The sequence below is a fragment of the Rhyacophila brunnea genome, unplaced genomic scaffold (assembly GCF_057557595.1).
Source record: "Rhyacophila brunnea isolate RB1 unplaced genomic scaffold, BYU_Rbru_1.0 scaffold_23, whole genome shotgun sequence".
NCBI lineage: Eukaryota > Metazoa > Arthropoda > Insecta > Trichoptera > Rhyacophilidae > Rhyacophila > Rhyacophila brunnea.
In genome coordinates this window covers 19308444-19334069 of record NW_028232893.1, presented here as the reverse complement: position 1 = coordinate 19334069, position 25626 = coordinate 19308444, and the positions used below count along the sequence as shown (strand labels likewise).

The window sequence follows — 25626 nt, the reverse complement described above, 5'->3', positions numbered from 1 at the left end:
ACCATCAAGACATTGAAATGAATTGAATAAACAAATTGATAAATAATTACAAGATAAAAAGAACTTTTTATATACAACGTTTTTAAATTTTCTGATGAATCATATAGACTTGACTTGACTAGCTTAAACGATCAAAAAAATTGTATTTGATAGAAATAATACTGAAATGTCATTTTGACATGTCATTGATTTCCATAGTAACGCACGTATATATTAATAATTTAGTTGCTAGGACCCCAGAACCCTAGCAACCAATAATGGTGTCGAAATAACTTTTCATACAAAACAGAATTAACTGAAAATGAATTCAATTCTACTTAAATATAGCTAAACGTATTTAAAAAATGCATTGGCATCGTGTTCTGATATATTCTAAAAGTTTCAAATGTCTAGCTAGTCGGGAAGTTAGTTAAAAATCGATTGCAAGATTTGTACCGGACAAATAAGAATACGATCTAAGAAAAACGTTGTAAAATAGAAAGTTAAGCAGTATACGTATGTCCGAGTGAACCCAAAACTAGTATCAACCATAAACAATCATTCAAAATAATATAGGTAAACAATAGGTAATTAAACAATAATACAATTTCTACAATACAACAATATTATTTTATTTTCAGCATCAATCAAAGAAAGGGTGAAAATCAATCGTCAGCTGATAATGAACGAGGAAAAGCTGAAAGTTGAAGAAAGCCGAAGACCAGGGAAACCAAAGAACTTAGGGACAATATTTGGAGTTGAAGGATCTTTCAAGAAGCTTGATATCGACTGATGATATTAATTAATTATATACCTAAATTATATCGTATCATTTTTGTATAATCTGTTTAAAGATAGTATTTAGTTTATATGAATTATTCATGGTTGAAATAATATATCCCTACGAGTATTTTCCAAAGATGTTGACATTTTCATGACAATATGATAATATTGAATGGAATATTATTTACCTGTCGATTTTAACCACATGACAGATTAATAAATAGAAGTCGCGTATTATGCAATCCTCTAAACGTCAAAACACTACGTTTTGAAGCAGGGTTTTGGATGTGTGAGTGAATGGTTGTGGACGTGCAAATTTCCAAAAATAGAATTATGAAAGAAATACAGAGCCGCATTATAGATGCCTTCTTTTCATTAGAAAGATTTCAAACCGAACATTATAATATATATGTGTACCTATTCAAAATATTGGTATTTTAACACGTTTTTTAAATTAGCATACACACGTATTTAATTTACACGTCTTTGACACACAATTAAATAGAAACATATTATTTTCTAGATATTGAAAAAGGGCATATTTGGTTTTTGTAGTATATTTATATAAAATGAATGAACATAAATAACATATTGTACAGAAAAATCAAATAAAATATTAGATATAATTATGAAAATCTCATCAAACTCATACATGACATATTAAAGATTAAGTGATTCCAATTTATAGCAATATACAATAGGTAATACCAAATATAACATTAATCGCATTTATAATAATATTATAAACAGGAAATATACATTTTTGCCTTATACCTACCTAATCTGATATCACCTATCAAATACATAAATCTGATTAATAGTAACGCTCACTTTGGGAAACACTGCTCTATAGAGTATTGAAATACACATTTTGTTCAACCGGGAAATGACAGAAAGTGAAGAAAAACGTTTTACATGAAATGTGTAAACAAATTTTTATTAAAAATGATTAGTTTTTTAAAACATAATTATATCTCATATATATAGTCAAATTTAATATTATTATTATACTGTATTTTTTGCTTGATAAAACACCCTATGTATCCCGTACTTTTAAATATCTATGTATTTCTAGTTGGATTTTTTTAAAATAAACATTTGTTTATATATTATATTGTACTTAATTTTTAGTATTTAGGCCTCGAACCGTACAATTGACATGTAACCCAGAAAAATGCCCATTGGAAAAATCCTAGAAAAAAAAATAGAGTGGGATTCGAGCTACAAGTGTCCGAAAAGAATATTTTATTTTCCACAGTTGAAATTTAAAATTACTTTTACGAGACAGTACAAGTATTTTATCTCTCGCATTAAAAACGTTTATATTTTTTCCCCTTGGAACGATAAACATACTTCATTTAAGGCAAATTTAGAACGGTTAAAAAGTTACTAAAATAATAAATCCAACGAGCGAGGAAGTCAAACTTGTTTTCTTGTCCAATTGATTAATGTTCTTGCGTTATTGCAGCGTTCACCTTCAAAAAACCCACTAGATTATTTAGTCATAAAAGTATTTTTTGTAAATTTTAAAGACATCTATAGGCGGTATTGCGAAACATGAAAATTAAATTGATATATTAGGTAAACTAAAATAAAACTTTGTGTCATTTTAACGAGATTACAAAATTACTTAATAAAACAATAATATTATAATCGACTTGTCAGTATGTAATATCAGCAGATAATTATTTATTTATTTATTTATAAACGGCGCACCCAGGATTTAATATCGGGGGGCCAAGGAGGAGAATGTAAATTAGTCCCATAGGCTCTTTTTCTTCTCCATATAATTATTTTTACATATTTTCACAATACACAGCGGTATATTTGTACAGTTTCTCCTAGTTTTTATTAAATTGGAGGCATAGTGGCGGTAACCGTTGAGCGTGTCATCAGCGACTGGCGGATTGGAAGTGACTAATAGCGACCATGCTGGACATGTGCGCCTAGTATGCTAAAACATTACTCAATTATTATCGGCTGTGCTACCCGATTGGTCTAGAGAGCTACAATATGTATGCCGAATTCCACTGAAAAAAAAATATTTTTTTACACTACCACCGACTAGTGGGTGTTAGTCGTTCTCTTCGCTGAATGTTTATCGTCGATTTATGGTTTTTTAATATTGAAGTTCCAAAATATTAATTGAAAATTGACAAAAAAAGTATTAGTCTATTTAACTTTATATACAAACCTACTCAACACAACACAGCCTAATTTCTCGATTATCGGTCTTTTGATCGGACTTTTTTGAATGATTTGGTGTTATGAATTTGAAATGACATTAATTATATAATATTTTAACAATAGAAAAATTACATTCCTTAGATATTATAAACATATCCGAGAATCCCATAGAAAGAGAATTGACCCTTTGGCATGGTGCTGGCGGACGATGCAGGTCTGGTATTGTGGGAGGTGCGAGAGCTGGTGATGGACCGAAGGAAGTGCTGAATGAGGAATGCCCCAATGCTGGGGCGTGACAGGGTGACGTAGTAATACATTAGTATATAAACATCTGACTGAATCTGTGTAGCCGGGGCAAGGGATGGAGGTAGGCTGTTCAGATTCGATAGTGCACAGTAAACTTTGTCAGTCATACTTATTTGTTTTCATTGAACTAGGAATACAATTTGCAGATGGTTTTGGGTAGTTTTTAAAATTCAATTAAATCCTGCCAATACCAAACAATAATAGTTTAGGTATGCTATGGACGATTTTTACACACTTTTAGAATATGATTTTAATAACGCATACAATACTAAGTAAAATATATTAATTGAAGAGCTGAGGATTAAAGGGGTTCAAATGGATAGATGACCATGTTGAGTAAATCTACTTCAAATTTAATGTGTTTCATGCAATTTTCCTGAATTACACGTGGAAACTTTTCTCACGTGTAAATTATGCGTAGGTACTTCAATCATTTTCAAATCCTCAGTTCTTCAATTATTCTAATAAATTTATATTAAGGGGGGTCATGCTCAGCGTAGGTCAAAATGAAGCTTTGTTCTATTTTCAAAGCATGATCCTGGACATACCTTAAATGTTGTAGATAATCTATTTATATAATTTTGAAGCCTTATTATCCTTTATATTTATTTTAAACATTTGATGACTGCATAAAGTATTTTTATTACATAAAATAGTTAACGCGCGTGTTTGAACATGTACCTACCGTTTAAAAAAAATCGCTTAGGTACATGTAACACGCGCGTTAACATCATTTTACTCCCTAATTCAATTATAGTTTGTCAATTTATGGCTACGGCCGTATGTTGCAGCTTCACCACTGGGGAATGCCAAAAGAAATGGCGTATTTCAAAAAAACACTAGGGGAAGAGCTACAATTATTGGCCAGTTAAGGATTTTTTCAACTTTGTTAATTTTTTGTGGACAGATATCATTAGGAAGGTGAAATAAAAAAATATTGTGTGTTAAATTGTTTATTTATTTATAATAATCAATTATCAGAACATTTAAAAAAAAATATTTTACATCTTAAAAAAAATAATCAAAAAAAAAGGCAGAAATCTACAATTATTGGCCACTTTTTTCAATTATTGGCCACCAAAAGATGCAATTATTGGCCACCCCGAAATTGCTGTAATAACATTATTTAAACAAAAATTAAAAAATAGTTTATGTAATATTATGATCACACATCATTATTAAGTGTTCAATCAAGTACCTAATGCAACTTTATCGTCATTTTATTAGACATACGTAACATATTACTTAAAAATACAAAGAACACGTTCACATTGAGTTACAGTGAGATAGGCATATTTAATTAAATACGCAGAGCTTGTTGAAAATTGATTTCAAAAATTCAAAAGAAATCTAATACCTAGCTAATAGAAATAACAAACATCTTGACGTAGCATAAAGGATAAATGAGAATCATTCAAGTTTCAGTTGAGGATTTTTGCGGAAGGAATTTTAGTTTTGAATTTTAGTGTGCTTCTTGGTATTTCAAATCTTCTTGTTACTGAACGCAAAGACTCTTCACTATGGTCTTTCATATACTCTATTGCTTCTTTAATTCTTCAGTTCTTGACTATATTTCATTCGTTTATTTTGATGCATTTTTATTCTGGAACAATCAAGAAAAAAGTTTCTATTATCGGCCATCAAAGCTACAATTATGGGCCAGGTGGCCAATATTTATCTACGAATGTCGGAGAAATATAATAAAAACAAAGATGATTAATAATACTCTTAAAACACTATTTACCTAATAAAAATAAATGTAATACTTTACTAATTAGTCACATATTCTATTATTAGCAAGGCCGGCCGATAAAGGAAAATCGACGTATTTTGGAATCAGTTATTGGCCACCATCATAATATACCTACCCACATATTTTTTCCAAAATATATGTCTAATGATGTATACATAAATCAAATACATAGATACTTGTCAATTGGATTAGCATTTTGTATGATATTAAATGTTTAACATACCTTTTAACAGAAGTCATATCCTTGTACAATTTACAACAAATCGCAATTATTTCACGGTTTCGCTCGAACTGTCAGATACAAATGCGGTTTTGAGGTTGTTTTATAATGCTAAAAGTAACAATTATCTGTTTTACCAACGGATGAATAATTGACGAGATTTTTTAATAACTTAACAGATGGCAATGTTGATTTAATATCTTAAAAAACTAGATTTTATCTGCAAGTGGCCAATAATTGAAGCTGGCCCATAATAGTAGCTCTTACCCTACCTTATTCTTAGGTCAATAATTATTATAAAGCAATCATTATTCGTAGGATGTTTATCACACTTGAATGGTTAAAGACATAGCTTATAATGAGTATCTTTAGAATTATCTTAAAATGTGTTAAGCTTGCCCATTTTTTGAATAATAAAATGCCTAATTCTTGTCAAATTTGGGATCACAGAGATTATCAATATAATTTTTTATCGTAAATATTTCACTATAATAATGTCAACATAAATTATACTGATGGTTTTATAAATGCATTTAAAAATTAATAAACGTTAAAAATCTTAACACCACTGCACATGGATGTACTGAAATATGACTATATTCTAAAACATTAGAGCGAGAGGTTTAAAAGAATATTATTTTATGTAAAGAAAATACTTTATGCAGTCATCAAATGTTTATAATAAATATAAAGGATAATAAGGCTTCAAAATAATATAAATAGATTATCTACAACGTTTAAGGTATGTCCAGGATCATGCTTTGAAAATAGAAAAAAGCTCCATTTTGACCCACGCTGAGCACGTCCGCCCTTAAGAATATAATTATTTCATACAAGTGGCTGATTCAAATTTATGGTAAGTATTTAATTTATAGTGAATATTACAAATTCAAGTTGTTCACAACGTGGAAAGAGGAAAAACATAAGTAATAGGCAATAACGACATTATTTAAGTATGTAGTACACAGCGCAACTGAAATAGAAGAAAAAAAACATAAAACACGGAAGTATAAAAAGGTACCCACCTACCTTCAAATATTCTGTTCTCCGTATATCATACATAGTATAATAACATTGACGTCCCTAGACAAAATGCCCCCCCATGGCAGTGTTAAAATGCTGCCACATTTTTTTATACAGTACTTTTTATCATCCTTTCATGACTCCAATATCTAAGAAATTTGTTGCATGGATATATTACCAGCAAAATATATACAACCAAATCTAATTTAAATGCCATCTCTGCTTCAATAGACAATATTGTGAGTCAACGGTTTCAGATAGGTACATTTAAAAATACACCTAACAACTTCCAAAACTCGTGAGTGACTGGCAAGGACAATTGAATAAATTTTAAATTATGTAAGTATGTACAGCAGTATCAAAACGGTAAAGCGGTTTGTCGATTGTGTGCGTGAGAATACGTGTACGAAAGAATGAGTCGGTTTGTCGATAGTCAGCGTACCGATGTGGTATAGGAAGACCCAAAACGTTACTAGAGATTTAATGTTTTTTGCGTATTAATTAAAACACGTTGAATAAAATTGAACGATTAAAAATCCGATTAAACGATTTTGAATAGTTTTGATAAAAATGAGAAAAAGTCATATCTATTAAATGCGTAAACTTTACGCATGTATTTATTATTTGATTTATACATTATAAAGAGTATTATACCTATTTAATATCTTTTACTCACTTTTTTACATATTTTACTAAGAGAATAAATTAAAAATCATGATTTTCATTTAAGGGGACTTTGAAACTTACCTACCATTTTAAAGGCTTTTGAAATTAACATGTATGATTTTAGGGTGTTATGAAACTTGCATTATAGCAATGACGCATGAGGAAATCGCAAAAGGCGTTCTGTGGTTATTTTTCTTGGAGAAAAAATAAATGTATTTTGTACAAGTTAAAAAATATTTTTATTCAAAAAATAGTCGAAATACTAAATTTGACAATATAATTATGTTTATAACATAGTTTTTATTATCGTATACATATGTATAATTAAAAATATTACAAATAATATTAATAAAATAGAATAGTAGGTGTTTATTATAATTAACTGAAAGATATTTAATACATTTTCGTTGAAAATGCTTAATTAGCGAAACCAGTTCTGATTATTTACAAATAGGTTACACATTTTTTAAATTTGAAATGTTATCATAGCTTTGCCAATAATTAACAGGGTAAAACATTATTTTTTTAGTTCGATACAGTGTGCATTAACAAGCAGTTGATGAAATTTAATATAAGTACCTAACATGTTTATTTTCGTATTATTACAAATTTAAATAACAATCAGCAAAAATAAAACGTGAATACAAATATAGAGTAAAATATAAAAGAAAATAGAATAATAATTAATTAATACGCAAAAAACATTAAATCTCTAGTAACGTTTTGGGTATTCCTATGCCTTCCACATCGGCACGCTCACCATCGACAAAACGAATCATTCTTTCGTTTTTACTGTACCTACCTATAATTCAAATATAATTCGCAAATCTCCCCGATCAAACCCGCCAAAAAAAATCTTGTTAAAACTTTTATAGTACTTAATATTTTCGTTGTTATAGTTTTAAGTAGCTATTTCTATAATATATACCTATTGATTCTCCTCAATTTGCAGCCTTTTGGGTAACTGCCGACCACAAGCGACACTCAATCTGCCTACCCCCACGGGACGTCACTACAATAAAATGTCTGTAAGTAATCACAATAAAAATTGGCAGCCATTTTGCGAACCAGAAAATCAGAATGGCATTAATATTTTGTACAGTTTTACCAACATAACCACGCTTCATGCGTTTACTAAATAATTTATTAAAACACATAACAGATTAATATAAAGAATTCAGATAGGCTAGCAGGGTTTTAAATGTGTGAGTGTCCTACGAAGATGAAACACACAAACTTGCTATAGTGTAAGTTGCAACCGTCAAATACACCAATATTGAATGAGCGTCAGTGCATAAACTGAGAGCAGTTGTCAGAACGAAGGACAAGCTTAGAATGTATTCTTAAAATACATTTTGATGCAGGATTTTGAATGTGTGAGTGTCCTACGAAAATGAAACACGCATTATGCACGTGAAATAGTGTGTGTTATACACCAATATTAAATGAGCGTCAATGCATAAACCAAGAACAGTTGTCAGTCGACGTAGGTATGACGTATTCTTAACACGTGTTTAAGTTTATCCAATATTCTTTCACACTCGAGATCGGTTGCCTGTTACTCCATACCCGTTAGGTATTTCAGTTCCCATTAATTCTGTGTTACCTGGTCATAAATAATAAGAAATAACACATAAAGCTCCTTCTATGTAAAGTCCTAATTCCTTTCTTGTGGGTGTTATAACACATTGCGATGTGAGGTTTTATAAAAACTATTTTTTATTAATATGATTGAATACTCAAAAACTGTGGTTTCCACTTTATGATCCACCTATCTACTTTTTGGATGTAGAAACTAATTATTAATAAACTATTCATGTAATATTAAAGCAGTGGTTCCAATTTCATATTTTGATGTAACCGAACTACATTCCATTCGGAACTATGGTCCAGTAACGTTGTTGTAACAATTACATTGAGTATGTAGATAGCCTTTGAAAACTATTAAGATATGGTCTAGTGGTCTAATTAACTAATTACTAATTAACTCAGTGGGTGAAGGCTCTTCCTTATTTATGAATTTGTACATATTATTATTATGCTATTTTGTGTGTAAATTTTGTTTCATTTATATTCTCATAATATCATTCGAAACGGATTTTTTTCATATAATCATTTCATGTTGTAAACGTCTCAAGTATATACTTCAGTTGAGGCATGGTCTAAAAAGATCGTGGCCAGGCGATGCGCGGATTGTGCAAATGACGCGTGCCGAACGAAATATAATTTGTCATAAAAATCCAACATGCGTCCGTTTAATGTTATGTTTATTGTTATATTACTAATAATAATAGTATATTCATTGACATGTTTTCTTTTTTAAATACATACGTAAAGTTTTTTAGTCATCTTTACACGATTTAATAATATTTTCATCCGACGCCATGACAAAACAAATTGACGTGCGGACACCTCGCTATCGGTCTCTGATTGGCGACTAGTGAGAAATTTCGTCGCACCTACTGTTGAAAATTATTTGCCGTTCCACTAAAGTACGCTCTTAAACTAATAGTTTGCAATGCTCGGTTCGTGTAAAACAGGGGTAGTCAACGTGGCCCCTACCGCCTACTAGTGGGCGTTCCAGCTTTCACGGTGGGCGGCAGGGGTTTTAAAAACATTTTTATTATGTTTTCATAAAATTCTCCGTGACAATAGAAAATATACTATTTGTATCTATCGCCAAGAAGAACTGTTAGAAATTAGATAATAATATGATGAAGAAGGTTAACATCAATTCGATAGTGGTGGATATGAAAACCTATGGCAAAATAAAAAAAATGCCTGTCTTATATCCAAATATGTGGAAAATGATATTTAGTTTATTGATACCTTTCTCTACATCATATCTTGTCGAATCAGGCTTTAGTACTGTTAATCATAATATTATGACCAAAGAAAACCGCCTGAATATTTCCGAAAGAGGAGACCTTCGTTTGTTCCTCACAAAAATTGAGCCAGATTATTTCGTTTCGCAGCATCAGCCTCAGGGATCTCATTAATAATTTAACTAATTAAATGTAATTTCATAAGACTTCAATTCATGCTTTCTATATGCAAAGTGTAAATAATATTGTGCTAAACTTAGCGAAAGTCTGACATAAAGCATTAATTGGTAAGTACTTAATTATTATTATTATGCTTTAACTTGCTGTAACTCTGTAACTAAAAATTTTATAAAGTAAAGTTATTTCCCTAGTTTATAAATCATCATTACTGTGGAACCAGTGGGTGGTTAGAGAAATTTACTACTAACAGAGATACAAAAATGGGCGGTAGTTATAAAAATGTTGACTACTCCTGTACCTTACACTGTAAATCAACATAATATAATGGCTTCATAATAACATCTTCCTTATGTTGGTCGGTCTGGAGAGTAGAAGTGGTCAGAGGCGGATCGGTTGATATTTCAGTCAAACAACTCAAATTTAAATTATATATAAATATACATAGCAGTGGCGAAGGGTGTAGGTAGGCTATTGAGATCTGACATAAATAGTGTAGGTACTCGTACATTAAACTTTGTCAGTCAAAAGTATTTATTTTGTTTTCGGTAATTGTGCCGCAGAGGTGGACACGAGCTTTTATATATAAATTATTTTTTACGAAAACAGTTTATTCCATGTAGACAATTATAATAAATACCTTTTTCTGTCGGCGCATCGGCTTTTCGATCCAATAATCGTTAATTGAGAATTTGAAATTTTCATACATTTTGATACACCATTATCATAAACTAAGATTATATGAGGTAATATTAGGTTGACAGTTAGTTAGGACACCCACGGTGGCCGCGCGGCTTAAGCGTTGGACTATCACGCCGTGGGTCCCAGGTTCGAATCCTGGGTCTGGCAAGTACACATATTGTTTTTCAATTTGTGTGTGAGTCAGAGTATAGACCTAATAGGTTGAGCAAGTGGCTGACATCCATTTCTCGTAAAAAACAAAATCTGTTAATACAAACTTCTACTCCGTGGAGGCCCATATGATCCTATTAGGATCAGACATGGTCGTAAATATTAGGTTGGTGTAGGTTAGATTAGGTTAGGATTGGTTTGATCTAAAAAGAAAGTTGTAAAACTCATGTCCACCTCTGCGGCACATTTACCTTGTTTTCATTGAACTAAGACCACAATGTGTAGATAGTGTTTGTTAGTTTTTAAAATTCAATTAAACCTTGCCTAATTTGGATTAGGATCACATTATCCATTTGCCATGACTAGTAGACAGGGATTGTATTGATAGCATGCCCAGAAGAAACCGAGTCAGAAATTCTTCCCAATACCAACATGTTCGTAAAATACAAAGGTATCATAGTTACATATACTTTAAAATATGTTACTCGTAAGTCATCATGTTGAAAGATTATCTGTAGTCGCAATTGACGAACACGCGAATTAAAAATACGTTCGCACGAAGGTAAGAAGACGACAAAATAATTAGTCGTTTCAATTAATTGTGTTTAAGGTTCAAAGACTATTTTTTTATTGAATTTAATATAAACAATAAAGTTATTCAACAATCTCATTAATACTTCCTATAATAATTTAAAAAAAAAACAACCTTGTATTCTACCGCATCAGTCAAGTGTGCGAGCACACAACACTGTGTCGCGAACCGTTGTAGGGTGAGTCTCGTTCAGTGGCGGAATTATACAATTCATACATCAGTATTATATTATAATATTTACAATCTATAGATATGTATTAGACAGTGAATGCGAAGTTTTATAATACTAAACATTCGTTACCTATCAATTAAAATAATAAAATTGCCATATACCTAACTAAAATGCGTATTTGTGTAAAAATATTCCTTTGATGAAAAGATAGTTGAAAAAATTTCTTATTATAATTGGCAGAATTGGGAAGGAAAATATTTAATAATCTGTGTTGTTATTATAGTTTTAATTTTTAAATAAATGAAACAAAGTGAGAAAGTGAAATAGAAATAGTGAAAAAAATTACCATTGTTAGGATTCGGCGAGGTTGAATGAAAGAGAGTAGGTAGTCGCCAGTCGGGAACTGGGAAGCATCTCCCGAAAACGCCTAACCTAGCGTGTCGCCGTTTTTTCCCGGGGCAAAGTTTTGTTACTTCAATCCAATGATTGCTTCAATCCAGGGCTTTAAAAAAAAAACAAAGGTGCCGGGACTCACTTCTTGCCAAACTTCGTACATACTGAAGAAAATTAGGTACAGTTCGGTTATGAGGAATACAGCGGAAAACACATTTTGAAAATAGTCGATTTACAGAACTATTTATTAGGTCAACCTAACCTAACCTAACCTAACCTAAACTAACCCAAACTAACAAATAATCCAGTATATCGGGCATTTTCAAAATGTGTTTTCCGCTGTATTCCTCATAACTGAACTGTACCGAAAATTATATTCAAATATCATTTAAAGCAACTTTTCCTATGCCACGAAGCGCATAAAAAATAGACAAACAAACAAATACAAAAGCAAAGCACAAAATTGTGTTTTTGCTTATTGCTTTTCAAATGCAAATTAACACGTTAATTACAAAATTAATTAAAAGGGCCCGTAAGCATTGTGTTAATAAATAACTAAAGTTGTAAACAATAGAATTGTATAAACATCACATATTTGAAAAAAAGTATAAGTATAGTGATTTCCATGGCCCCCCACATCTTGAAGCAGGAATCAGAATCTTTGGCGGGCCCGCTACCTATCACTAAGGTTAAAGGCAGTGTGACACTCTATAGTAGCGCTTTTCAAATGGTATACGAGGTAAAATTAAGGGTATTCAGTGTATCAACAAACATTAACCAAAAAATATAATTGTGATGTACGTTTATCTCACTTATCTGATCAGTTCCCCAGGCTAGAGCCCTGTCAGCCCCTTCTTTGTAGGGGCCATGGTGATTTCCAAAGGTGCAAAAAGTGTGAAAGGTGGTCCGACGAGTTTGATGAACAAAAGTCCCGAAACTGTTTTGGTCTTCAATGAAGCTCTTATTGGGGTAATAATTAGATTCATTTGCGAAAACTCGCGTTCACATAAATTACAGCATCTATGGACCGCATGTCACTGATATACATACATATATAATATATAGGTATATAGTATAGGTACGTCAGTTTGAATATATTTATAATATTTGAATTACACACAGAGCAAATCAATGAGATAGATGTTGCACAATCCGCGCATCGCCTAGTCACGATCTTTTTAGACCATGACTCAGCTAAAGTGGGTCTAGGACGATTTGGCACCGGGACAACTGGACGCCACGCAATTCGAAATTAAACAGACGTTAGGTACTTATAGGTACTTTTAAAAATGATATTTAATATTATTATTTATATTAAAATTTTTATATTATGATGTAATAGTTAATAAGTATACACACGTAAATAATGATTTAATCGTGCATATGTTTAAGTTCCAACGAAAAAAGAGTTTTTATTTTATATAAACCCTTAGGCATGGTAATTCTCAATCCGCAAAAAAACATTATGTTAAGAGTACAATGAATTAAAACTACTAAGTAGTCGATAGAAACTGATTAAAATTCCTCGTCTACGTTCTGTATACGTGTCTACGACAGTGCGGCGTCCAATTGTCCTGGCGTCCAGTTGGCCTATTCCCACTGAAGTATAGCCTTAAGCCAAACATGACATACTTTCATGTACTTACATATAATATTATGATACGGACATTACTATTGACAATAACATTATGTACTATTCTATAACGCGTATTTAAGTTTATCCCATAGTTCTCTACACTCGATAATTGTATCGTCTTGCAGCTACATCCACAAGGTAACCCACTTATTCATTATCAAAGTGAACGACGTTAATGATAGGCATTTATGATTACTATTTATGTGAGAAAAGTTTGTATGCGAACGTGATAAAAGCTGTCGGTAATACCTAAGTATATAATATTTTTATTAGTAGATTAGATCAGTGCTCCGCAACCGGTGTGCCGCGAGACAATGCTAGGTGTGCCGCAGAGCATTGCTTAAAAAAAACACCAATAATTTTGTATATTATACAATACTTAATTAATAGCCAAATTTGCGTACATGGCTGGTAATACATTTGAGCACCTGCATGAACTTCATAAAACAATGCAAGGTCAGAATGAAAATATATTGACGTGATCTGATAAATTAGAAGGAGTTAAGACAAGGATATCTACAAATGTACCGAAGGATCTACCAGACCACCAATGAAAACAAGTAATAAATTTTGGATCCGTCTCAAAAACATTTAACTTTGCTTCAAAAGAAAATTCATCGTTACTTTCATACAATCAATACGACTGGATTCGAAACTCTTTTGCAACCAATGCCGAAATTTTTATAGAAGCGCTTAATTATGCTATTATCTGGATTTCGGTTAATAAAGAATAGCCTCGTATTTCTGACAAGGCCATCAAGTCAAGTAGTATAAGTAAAGTAGCGCTAAAAACTTTTACGTGCATTGGAACAAACTTAGGTATCATATTAATATTAATTAGTTATTTTATTGATAATACAGATACATGGGAATATGTTTGGTTCTTCGTCGTGCGTTATGTATATTTAATTATTTATCAAATAAGTATGTAATGTAATTTTGGTGCATGTCCCCCAAAAGGTGGGGGGCTCTAGCCTGGGGTCCCAAGCTCAGGGGGGGGGGGGCGTGGCAGGTCAAGCAGATGAGTGAGATAAACACAAATTACAAATGTGCTCTAATAGTAAAAAAAGTTGCCTGCGGCGTTGATTTACTTCGCTTACCTTAATATTTTAACACATACGATTATGGGATACAATTTATTATTATTATATCAATACTCGACAAATAATTTATTATTGTTAATCCGACAACTAACCATAATTCAAGTGGATGTATTAATAAGTACAAAAAATCGCTAAACATAGAATCAATACGATTAATTTTACATATCACACTGTCCTTAGCGATAGATAGGGGGGCACCGAAGATTCTGGCCTGGAGTCCCATGTTTTAGTGTATAAATTGTTTTACGTGTGGTGTGCCGCGGAATTCTGGGAAGACCTTTAGTGTGCCGTGGGTGAGAAAAGGTTTCGGAGCACTGGATTAGATGATAATAATTATAATATTATGTCAAGCGTTCTCTATCACAGGCAGCTGTACCCCTCGTGGCGTGCCTCTATCTGATCAGCGTTGCCAACTTGCCAGGTCTAGCATTTTTCGATAGGCATCTAGCTTGCAATAATAGGTGTATAATATCATGATATATTTTTTGTCAAAGTTAATGTCAAATTTTTTGTCAACGTTAATTTTAATGTTAATGTTAAAAGAATGTTTTTGGTTATGTAAAAGCATTTTTTTCTCTATTTAAATTTTAAACTCATTAATGTTATGGCTTGACTAATTATAAAATCATCAAACCCTAGAAAAGATCAAAACAAACAGCGCTCAAAATGGAACAGTTTACGAACTGCAGCGCTCGACATGTATCTGAAGATATTTATATTTTTATCAAATTTGATGTGTATTTTATAAAAAAGAGTGTGTTAGATTTTCTATTATATAGTCTATCTAGCTCAGACGGTCAAAATATATTTTCCACGAGACGGAGCGATAATTTTACCGATTTCACGAACCGGAATGGCGCTCTAATGCGATCCGGTCCATTTCGAGCCCTAGATTTCGTATATAATATTTTAAAATATGAACTAGCTCATTAAAAAATAAATTATTATTTTGATGACAAGTTATAATTATTATATATTATATAGATAGGGCATAAATGGTGTTTTGTATGTCTTCAAAAATATATTATCAATCCATATTCTCTTATATTCGATTTTATTGTTATGGGGTTATTAAAACGACATTGTCTACAGTAATATCAATATCAGTGATGGCGAACCTATGGCACGCGTGCCACTAGTGGCACGTGAGATGATTTTGCATGGCACGCGAATATTTCATTTTGAAAAGAAAAGAAATTACTATTTTATATATAATAAGTATTTAAATATGTTTTTTTTATAAAAAAAGTTTTACGAATAAAATATGTATGAGTACTTATATAATATAATATTAAAAAATAATGACGACATAGCCATGCGTATTTTCTTCTGTTTTTCATATTATGTTTACCAATCGATGCGCAAGCGGGAACGTCAAAATTCATGCATAAATGACAAATCGCATTGTATAAAAAATAGCAGGCAAATCCTTTTCAAGAATAATCATTATGCTCCATGTAAATGTACAATCGCATAGGTCGGTCCTTAGGATCGGGCAGTTAAAAATAAATATATTGAATGAAATCAAATATCGGCAGTCATTCAAATATAATAACTGCTTGCTATTTTGCTTCAAACATAATCTCTTAAAATGGAAAACCGTTCAGTGATGGAGAATATAAAATGATAGAAGAGTGGTTTAAATGCTTCCACGATCTCTTTGAGAATTTTTAAAACAAGGAACAAAATATTCAAAGAATTAAAGATACACCTTCGGCTAGAAATACGATGAAAGATAGAATATCAAGAACTCAATTGTAATTTTTAAGCTATTTTAATCAAATTCTTAAAAACTATTTCTTCAGAAAACTTTGAAAAACTTTTTTTTTCGCCATGAAAAACTGCTTGGCACGTCAGACAGTCGAAAAATATTATTTGGGAAATTTTGGCACGCGTACGTAAAAAGGTTCGCCATCCCTGATCTATATCATACTTTATTTGATAGATCTGAAATATTATGATGTCTCGCGCAATGACGTGACGAAAACCGACCACAGTGACATTATCATTAGCAAGGAATTTTACTTGGTGAAATATTATTTCGCTTTGTGACTAGTTGTCAAAACTAAGTTTACTTACCTAGTAGTATAGTTTAAATTTCTACGAATATTGTTTGAAACATGTTTTTCCAATTTTTTGTTGACAGGCTGAAACAAAATGGCGATATCACTCCAAACAGCTGAGAGGGAATATGAGAAAAACCCAGACATTAAAAAAGAGGACATTGCAATATTAATGGAATGGATGGAGAGACAGCCTCATCTTCCAAAGCTTACAGGTAAAACTGATAACAGACGATGTTCGTAGAAAACACTTATGTATATTAGTACTCCTCACTGGGGATTCCAATCCTGGGATCCCGAGCTATTTTCGATACCTATCAATTCCTATATTTCCGAGATATACGTTATTGAAAATCGATAATTTTCAAAGTTAATTGGCAGCCAATTTGCCCGTTTGCTCGTTGGCTCTCGGAAACTGTTGAAACAAATGTGTATAGAAACAATTTTATAGGAAATATAATTAACTTTCATTTTTATTTGAAACATTTTTTTTCTACGTGCACCGTTTCCGCCCCTTTTCCGCCCCTTTTCCGCACCTTTCGACCCCCCTCCCGCCTTTAGCTAACCTCCCAGAGGCGGGGACTTTTAATATGTTTACCTACTAACTACTCCTAACAAAGTCCTGAAGTCAAAAATTGTGACACATTCCATGCACTCTACACCCATCTTTTGAGCACTCATTGACTGGACTAAGTGTGACACTACAAATCAAATTAATGTAGGTAATACGATTTTTTGTTGGTATGACTGCTTATTTGTGATTATAGATCTGTGAAATGTTATGTTTAATCTGACCTCGCAGAACCCCGGAGGTCCACTGAACCAAAGACTTTGGCCTGGCGAGGCGCTTTAGGATATAGAGGCCTTGCGCCTATTACAAATGAACTTTGATTTCAGTATTTTTTTAAATTTATTATTTACTTAACGAAACCACTATGCGACCTCCATGGGTTGCAATTCCGTGATTTTTCCATGACGATTAATTTTGATTTTCTTCCAATATTATTTGTTGCAGAGGTGACCCTAATTGTCTTCTACCACAGTTGTAACAACAAAATGGAGATGACAAAAACCACAATCGATCTATTTTGCACTCTGAGGACACACATTGAAATGTTCAGTGACAAAGATCCACTTTCACCAAAGAATTCTGAAGCATTCGACGTAGCGTAAGTAATATAATATTAATAATTCTTGAATGATCAGTTATAGGTATTACTTTTACTTATTTAGGTATTTACTATTTTATCGTAATAATACCAGACCTCGAAATGACCCGTCCGTACTGGAGCGCAGTTCCTGTTCATGAAATCCCCGAGATTATCGCTACGTTTAGTGGAAAAATTAACTTGACTCTTTGTGCTAGGTAGGCTTTTTAATAAATAAGCTAACACACTTGTTGTTTTATAAAATATACCTAAAATTAGGCAAATATAAATATACTATATATAAATTACCGGTATCTCAGTAAATTGATAAAAAAAAGTTTTTTTTCCCCATGGACTAATTTTCTATAGCTGTGACGTCACATCTCTTCAGGCAAGTCTACAAATTTGGTCTGGATTTATAAGCGCCTGAGAGTAAGCTTATACTCTTTATGTAAATGTTTATTGTCGATGGTTGCCGCTTTAAGCAAATAATAAATAAATAAGATGATTTAAAAAAATAATTTCTATGGGATTCAATCACATATTATAAAAATTGATTGTTGTCTCGTGATTTCGTCAGTGTTCAGTCAGTAATGTCAGTTGAGATCTGATATTGTACTTAAGTCATTAGTCAGTGTTTTAAATATAAAAGTATTTTAAAATGTTTAGTTTTACGGAAGTAATAATTACTTATAATAATAATTAATTATAAACTGTTGTGGAACAGATACACAACATAGTATGTTTTCAAATATGACAATGTATTTTGAGCGTAGGTATGTTACGTTTATAAATATTTAAGATAATACATAATTCACACGGATTGCTTAATTTTATATCGTCAGTGAGTTTTTGAAATTTCATCGATTTAGTGTGTCGTCGTCATTCATCATGTTTTGGAAAAAGGTTCCCGCCTCCGCTCCCGTTGTGTATATGCAGTCACGTCGATGCGCGACCGTCTATCATAACCCTTAAGTGTGCCAGTTCAAAGAATTTAAGCCCTCATTTTTGTCCCGAGCGCAGCCGCACGGGACTGGTGATGCAACATTGCACCGAAGTGCAAAAGTAAATGGATTTTATTTATTTATCGGCAACTATCAAAGTGTCTTTAGTTTGACGAGTCGCAAGAGGAGTCGGGGTTGTCCCGCTCTCCGTACGCTCTGGTGAATTTAGTAAAGGCCTCAAGTCGTCATTCATCAGTAGTAATATCGGATTATCTTCTTATTTCCCGTAATTATTTACCTGACAAGTGTGCAGCCTACCACTTTCCAAAAGTCACCCTTCGCCACTGCTAATTACCCTATAATATTGATGAAAACTGTTTGAAGAAGTGTAGGAGCACACCACAACAACACTGTCTAGTCGTTGTAGGTTACAGTGAAGCAAGTATGCATTGAAATATTGTCTAATATTTTCAGCTTATATGCAGATTTACCCCAATTAACCCCAGAAGGATACAAGGTCTTCTACTGTCGCCTGATGGATTATGACTCTTCTCATTTTGTTCTGGAAAGCTCCGCCAAAGACCTGATCATGCTCGCTGATCTATGCCAGATGGAAGAGGGCACATACGCAGGATACGTTGTCATCGTTGACCTTGAAGGAGTTACCTTCGGACACGTGGCGAAGCTTCATATTATGGCGATAAAATCGATTCTGTTATATTTACAGGTAAACAAATGAGCTCACTGGGACTCGACATTTAGATTATTAATACAAAGATCGTCGGTTTATGGTGCATGTGTTTAGAATAATTATTGTAACCATTGCCAATAAGGTGTTGCAATGTTGCATTGGTATAATAATATAATGTTATATTAACTTTGGTATGTATACTTAGGAAGTCTTTTCGGAAGTTAGTATTCAAAATTCTTCATTAGATAGCGGTTGGGGCAATTATGTCGCTCTCATCCTAATATTTCTCTCCCACCTATAATCCTGATAATTGTCGCAAGTCCAAGCGCAACTCAGTTACGGATCATCAGTCGAGCGTTATCGATAAACAGTTAGTTATTCGTATACAATCACCGCGTCAATCTGTTGCAGTGTGACCGTCATCCGAGCAATAATTCAAATAGAGTCATCGTACGAACTCAGTCAATTAGACCACCTATCAAGCCGTATTACCGGCACAGGGTATCATATCATTCATACAAATTTGTCAACACCATTCTATCAAAATAAACTTCAGAATTGCAATCATACATTTACAGATTTATAAATACTCGAATATTATGTTTGAACCTAGCTTACTCAACAATAACCAGGAATGGACATGGTTCACTATGCTTGTGAAATACTTATTTATAAGTATAACAGTGAGCGTGACATTCAGAACCATCTACCTACTAAAGCGTGAGTACATGACCCGGGACCTGCACCAGCCATAAAACCGAACAACATCAAGGTTTAGTGCCTGGCTAGACCCCCGTTTAAATCGCCCACCCCACAATCATTCCTAATCACAGTCCACTATAAAAAGCACCGCCAGATAGTTTTGGTCACTTCACTTCACATAATATCCAATTTGTTGTTCTCTAAACTGCAAAGGGCCAAGAAACACGGCGCTTTAAATCGACACAAACTGCGCTGAAACAACGCAGGTTTTGCTTGATTCCAAATGGATCAAATTAAAATCAACTAGAAATCACCACAGTTTCCATCAATTTACTGAAACATCGACGTATATCTTCTCTCACTGAGAAGGCTGTAATAGACACATATTTCTCACCACAATAGCATTAAACCCAGTGGCGCGTCGATGACTTTGTAGGCGGTGGGGTTTAGCTTCAGCCATTAATTATTAAATATACATACCTACCTACTTTCTCATATTATACATGTACCAAATAATAATATGATTTTATTAATGAGGAAATGAGTATTTTTTCAGAATAAATAATAATTACGATTATCTTAGTCTAAATATATATTATCGTAGGTAATTAATAATAATAATTATTATAGACTTACCATTTTCAGTTTTAACAACGACATACAACGAGCATTTTTACTCACCTAGGGGTCTTTTGATTTGCTCCCCAGTATGCGTATATTAACGCTAACGCATTCACATTATTTGTACAACAAGATTTGTATCGCGGCGACGGGATGGGACTGAGTGACTCTGGTCAGTGAAAAATAGACGCCATGCCATAGCTTTCTTAATTTGTACATTTTTTATGTGTCACCGTGAAACGAGACGTATTTAATTTGATTAATGATTTGTAATACCGCGTAATCATCATTATGTTATTACATAATTTACAATCATCGCTTTACTTATTTGTATAATAATAATAAATATCTCTATAAAATTGCGACGGGTTTATATGGATAAAATAAATAGTTCATTTAATCATGTAATTAGTAGGTATATTATGACAATGATAAAAATATCGGACTTTATTTTTGACATGATAACGATGTGGGGATGGTCCCTACGAACCCTTAAGTTTGAGCCGCCCCTGATTATATTGCTATAACATAACACATATTTGAAAGTTTTAAGCTTTCCAGCGGTCAAAAAAATAAATTATTCGAAATATTATTTATGGCATAAAAGAGAAGGACCCAGATTCTTTGCGAGAGACCCAGAATTTTAAGTCTAGTAGTCTAATATGTATAGCAGATTCCCCCCTAAGTGAGACAATTCAACTTGATCGGTGTATTTTTCAGGATGCTCTGCCAGTTCGTCTGCAAGGCTTCCACTTTATGAACACGCCCTCTTTCATGGACAAGATTCTGGCGCTAATACGGCCCTTTATAAAGAAAAACTTCATTGACTTGCTATTCCTGCACCCTAACCCCAAGACCGTCTTTGAGATGGTGCCTCAAGATATTTTCCCGAAGGAGTTAGGTGGAAAATGTGGCAGTTTTTCTGAGCTACAAGGTACATTAAATACACACCTAAGTAGGTACTAAATATATTTTATGACTTGTAGGTATATAATGACTAGAGACCGGATTATGTGCCAGTTGAAAAGCTTGAAATATGCATAAAAAGTGTCAAAATATGCAAGATTAAATAATAAAAAATGGTAATGTTTAGTTTTTTTATTTAAAAATCAGCATACAATTAGTACCTAAGTATCGATGATAATTATGAATTATTAATTAACAATTATTTAACATTTTGTTACTCTTGTAAATGTTAACAATCAGGTACTGTTCCAAATGTTCGGTAGTAAGATTGTGTCTTCGACCACTCAAAATAATTTTATAAGTAGAAAAGGACCGTTCTACAGGTAGGTAACTGGGCAGTATTTGAATTTGGGTGCCATATTGTTAACACTTATTGATTATGGCAAAAGTTCACCCGTCCCATTAATAAAACTATCAATTTGACACACAGGTTCAAAGCCTGGGTGTTCAAAATGTTTTCAAACTTTTCTCTAAGTTTACGCGGGAATACCTTTGGCAATGCGGAGTTCATTTGGCGGATTTTATTCATTAACTGAATAGATTCAGTCAACGCTGAGAACCTTGAGTTTCGAGCTTTTTTATACTCGCAGGTTGTAAATATAGCGAAATACAAATCCGCCTATGAAAGGCCGGCCATAGAAAATGAACGTGTATATACGCTGTACTTTACACCCACTACACTAGTAGCCCCCACAGTTGTTTTAAATAAATTAATATAGTATACATAATATAATACCATCCCTAGTAAGCATTGTGACATTCTAAACCGATATACAAGTCTTCATGATATACTTTTGATATATTTCTAAATCATGATGTTTTAACCCTCTGTTGCCCAGTGGTTTCACTGAGAAACCACCCTCTATTATTTTTGTGCTGCCATTGCCATCTAGTTTTGAGTAGCCACATTTTTATAATGATAAATTATACAGTCATCTATGTATTAAAAATACAGTTCACGATCTAAAAACCGTTACAACAGATTTATACCTAACTGATTGAATGAAGTTAGACCGAAGTTAGATATTTTGAGTGCTGTCACATAAAGAGATTTCAAGCAAAATTACACTATTTTTAAAACATCAAAATGTTGTCTGGTGAGTCTTTCTAAGTATTGTTTATATTATGCAGTCGTATTATAAAGTATATAATATTATAATTCATTAAAAGTCCTTTCAGTTTATAATAATTATGTAAAATTATATACAATTAGTTGCTATTTTCTTGCTGGTTTCTGGACATTAATTAGTTTGAATTATAAGAAAATCTAGTGGTTTCTTTTTGATAACTAGATTATTTTCTAGAAAATTCTAGAAATCTACCAGTATTTAAAATATTTTTCTACCTACTTACCCCATTAGGTGTACTTCAATATACTTTTTTAGTTTTCTTATAACCGTGTCTTCCGTTTAATTAAATAGTGAACATTCTGTTTTCTTTGGTTTTTTGGCATAACAAAATATGTAAACATAAATAAATTTTTATTTGAATCCTCTCCGGAGGCGATCCGGGGGTTCCTTTATAAACTTTATAAAGAGCTCTAGAACAATCGCATCTACCAATGTGATCGGCCACTGCATTCTATATTTGCATAAATAATATAGAATGCAGTGGACCGTCCCATCTTCGCACCCTCAAGACATTGAAATAAATTGACTTAACAAATTGATAAAAAAATACCAAGCTAAACAATATCCGTATGTCCGAGTAAACCCAAAACCAGTATCAATTAAAAACAATCATTCAAAATAATAAAAATGTCTACAATACAAAAATATAATTTCATTTTCAGCATCAATCAAAGAGAAGATGAAAATCAATCGTCAGCTGCTAATAGAAGAGGAAAAGCTGAAAGTTGAAGAAAGCCGAAGACCAGGGAAACCAAAGAACTTTGGGACAATATTTGGAGTTGAAGGATCTTTCAAGAAGCTTGATATCGACTGATGATAATAATTATTTATACACCTAGCACCTACAATATATCATTTTTTACAATCTGTTTATAAATCGTATTTAATTTTTAAAATCATTTTTTTGTAAATATGTTCTTAAGCTAATAGCGCCTCTACACGTGCATGGATTTACTGGCAGCAATAGTTCGTATTTTAAACTATCGTGACAATAACTGTTTACTGCTGCCTATCTCACCAATCTCGTTCGTCAAGAGTAAGCAAGACGCGATGTTGTCATTTTATAGTACTATTTGATAGGTAGTGAAAATCGGTTATAATCAAAATGAGTATAATTAGTTCTTTTGCCGGCAGGTTCGCCACTATCGTTCTACTGCGCAGGCGCAGATCGTAAAAATCCCTACTGTCGCATGAAAATTCAGAAGCTTCCAAACTTTTTTGATTCATGCATGCAAGCGAAGCTTGCAACTGCAGGATAATACATGTTTACACGTACATTTTCTTGTTATGGCTGCGATAATACTTACTGTCAACAGTAAATCCATGTGAAGGTACATGTAAACGGGGTAAATAATTATGCAGATTGCAGAGGCGAATTTAGAACGGTTAATAACATAACACCATGATGATCGCCAACTTTTATACAAAACAAATAAATCCAACGGCCGTGGAAGTCAAACTTGTTTTATTGTCCAAATGATTAATGTTCTTGCAGCGTTAACCGTCAAAATACGCAATAGATTAATTTAATCATAAAGTATTTTTTTTGTAAACTTTAGAGACATCTATAGGCGGTATAGCGAAACACGAAATTTAATTAGTATACTGATAAAAATTATGAGGTAAGTATACTAAAATAAAAATTCGTCTCATTTCAACTAGATCAGTTAGTTACTTATAAAATAATAATATTATAATCGACTTGTTAGTATGACATTTAATATGTCAGCAGATAATTTATTTATTTATTAATAAATGGCGCAGGGCATTATCGATTATTTTAGACAATTTTGAATGGTTTCATTTTATGAAATTGAAATACCATTGATATAATATGATCACAATACAAATATTCCATCCCATAATATAATATATTATAAACATACCCGAGAAATCCGTAGGAAAAGAATTGGCCCATTTTACATGATGCAGGTTTGGTATGGTAGAGGCGCGACAGCTGGCGATGGACAGAGGGAAGTAGCACGAACTTGTGCTTGACCTATGCACCCAATGCTGGGGCATGATAGGAAAGCTCTGACTGCATCTTTGTAGTGTGTATAATATATATATATAGTATTTATATTATACCTACACACTCATATACCTACCCATTAAAAATATTTTTTTTAATGAAATTAAAAGCAATCATAGGTTTAGCATGGTCTATTGATGGCCTCTAAGGGAAAATTTATTAGAAAATATATATTTTATTAATTTAAAAAACATAGGTACCTAATATAAAATTTCTAGAAAAATAATTGGTCAGGGTGGGAGTCGAATTTAAATGTTTTACTTAGGGACATTTTTCTAATAAGTGTGCATACTTCTGAGGTTTTTTAAAATGATGTCTTTTCTATAGTTAGAATCTAAAATTCGTATACCGCGTGTATATTCAATATTTGATATATAAAAATAAGGTTGGTATATTGTACATGTATTACCTGTTTTAGTTAAGTTAAAATTACACTATCAGACTCACATACCTAATCAGATCCAACGACTCACAAACATCATCAGCGCCGATGATCCCCGATCGTGAAATATCACTTGGATCTTTCATCTTTCAATGGAGTCGTAGCCTAAATAGAATAATTCATATTTTTCACTCACGGCACAATCGACGGTTAGTGACATTCGGGTCGACGATTAATGTACTTTCTCGGTAATCATCGTCCAAACTGTCACCGATCATCG

The 25626-nt window shown here is 32.5% G+C and overlaps 2 protein-coding genes across 8 annotated transcripts in view; both read left to right on the top strand.

Annotated features, from left to right (window-relative positions):
• Positions 1–1872, top strand: part of LOC147069651 (clavesin-2-like) — a 35976-nt gene extending 34104 nt beyond the window's left edge. For all 7 annotated transcript variants that reach the window (XM_085950216.1, XM_085950212.1, XM_085950213.1 and 4 more), the window contains one exon: positions 621–1872. In XM_085950216.1, the coding sequence (XP_085806342.1) occupies positions 621–772 (152 nt within the window). In that variant the 3' untranslated portion in view covers positions 773–1872. The remainder of the gene's footprint in view (positions 1–620) is intronic.
• A 9639-nt stretch (positions 1873–11511) lies between these two features.
• Positions 11512–24684, top strand: LOC147069650 (clavesin-2-like). The gene is made up of 6 exons (XM_085950393.1): positions 11512–11541; positions 16814–16945; positions 17746–17899; positions 19297–19549; positions 21557–21770; positions 23595–24684. The coding sequence occupies exons 2-6, from the start codon at positions 16825–16827 to the stop codon at positions 23744–23746; spliced, it is 894 nt and encodes a 297-aa protein (XP_085806519.1). The 5' UTR covers positions 11512–11541; positions 16814–16824; the 3' UTR covers positions 23747–24684.
• The last annotated feature ends 942 nt before the right edge of the window (positions 24685–25626 follow it).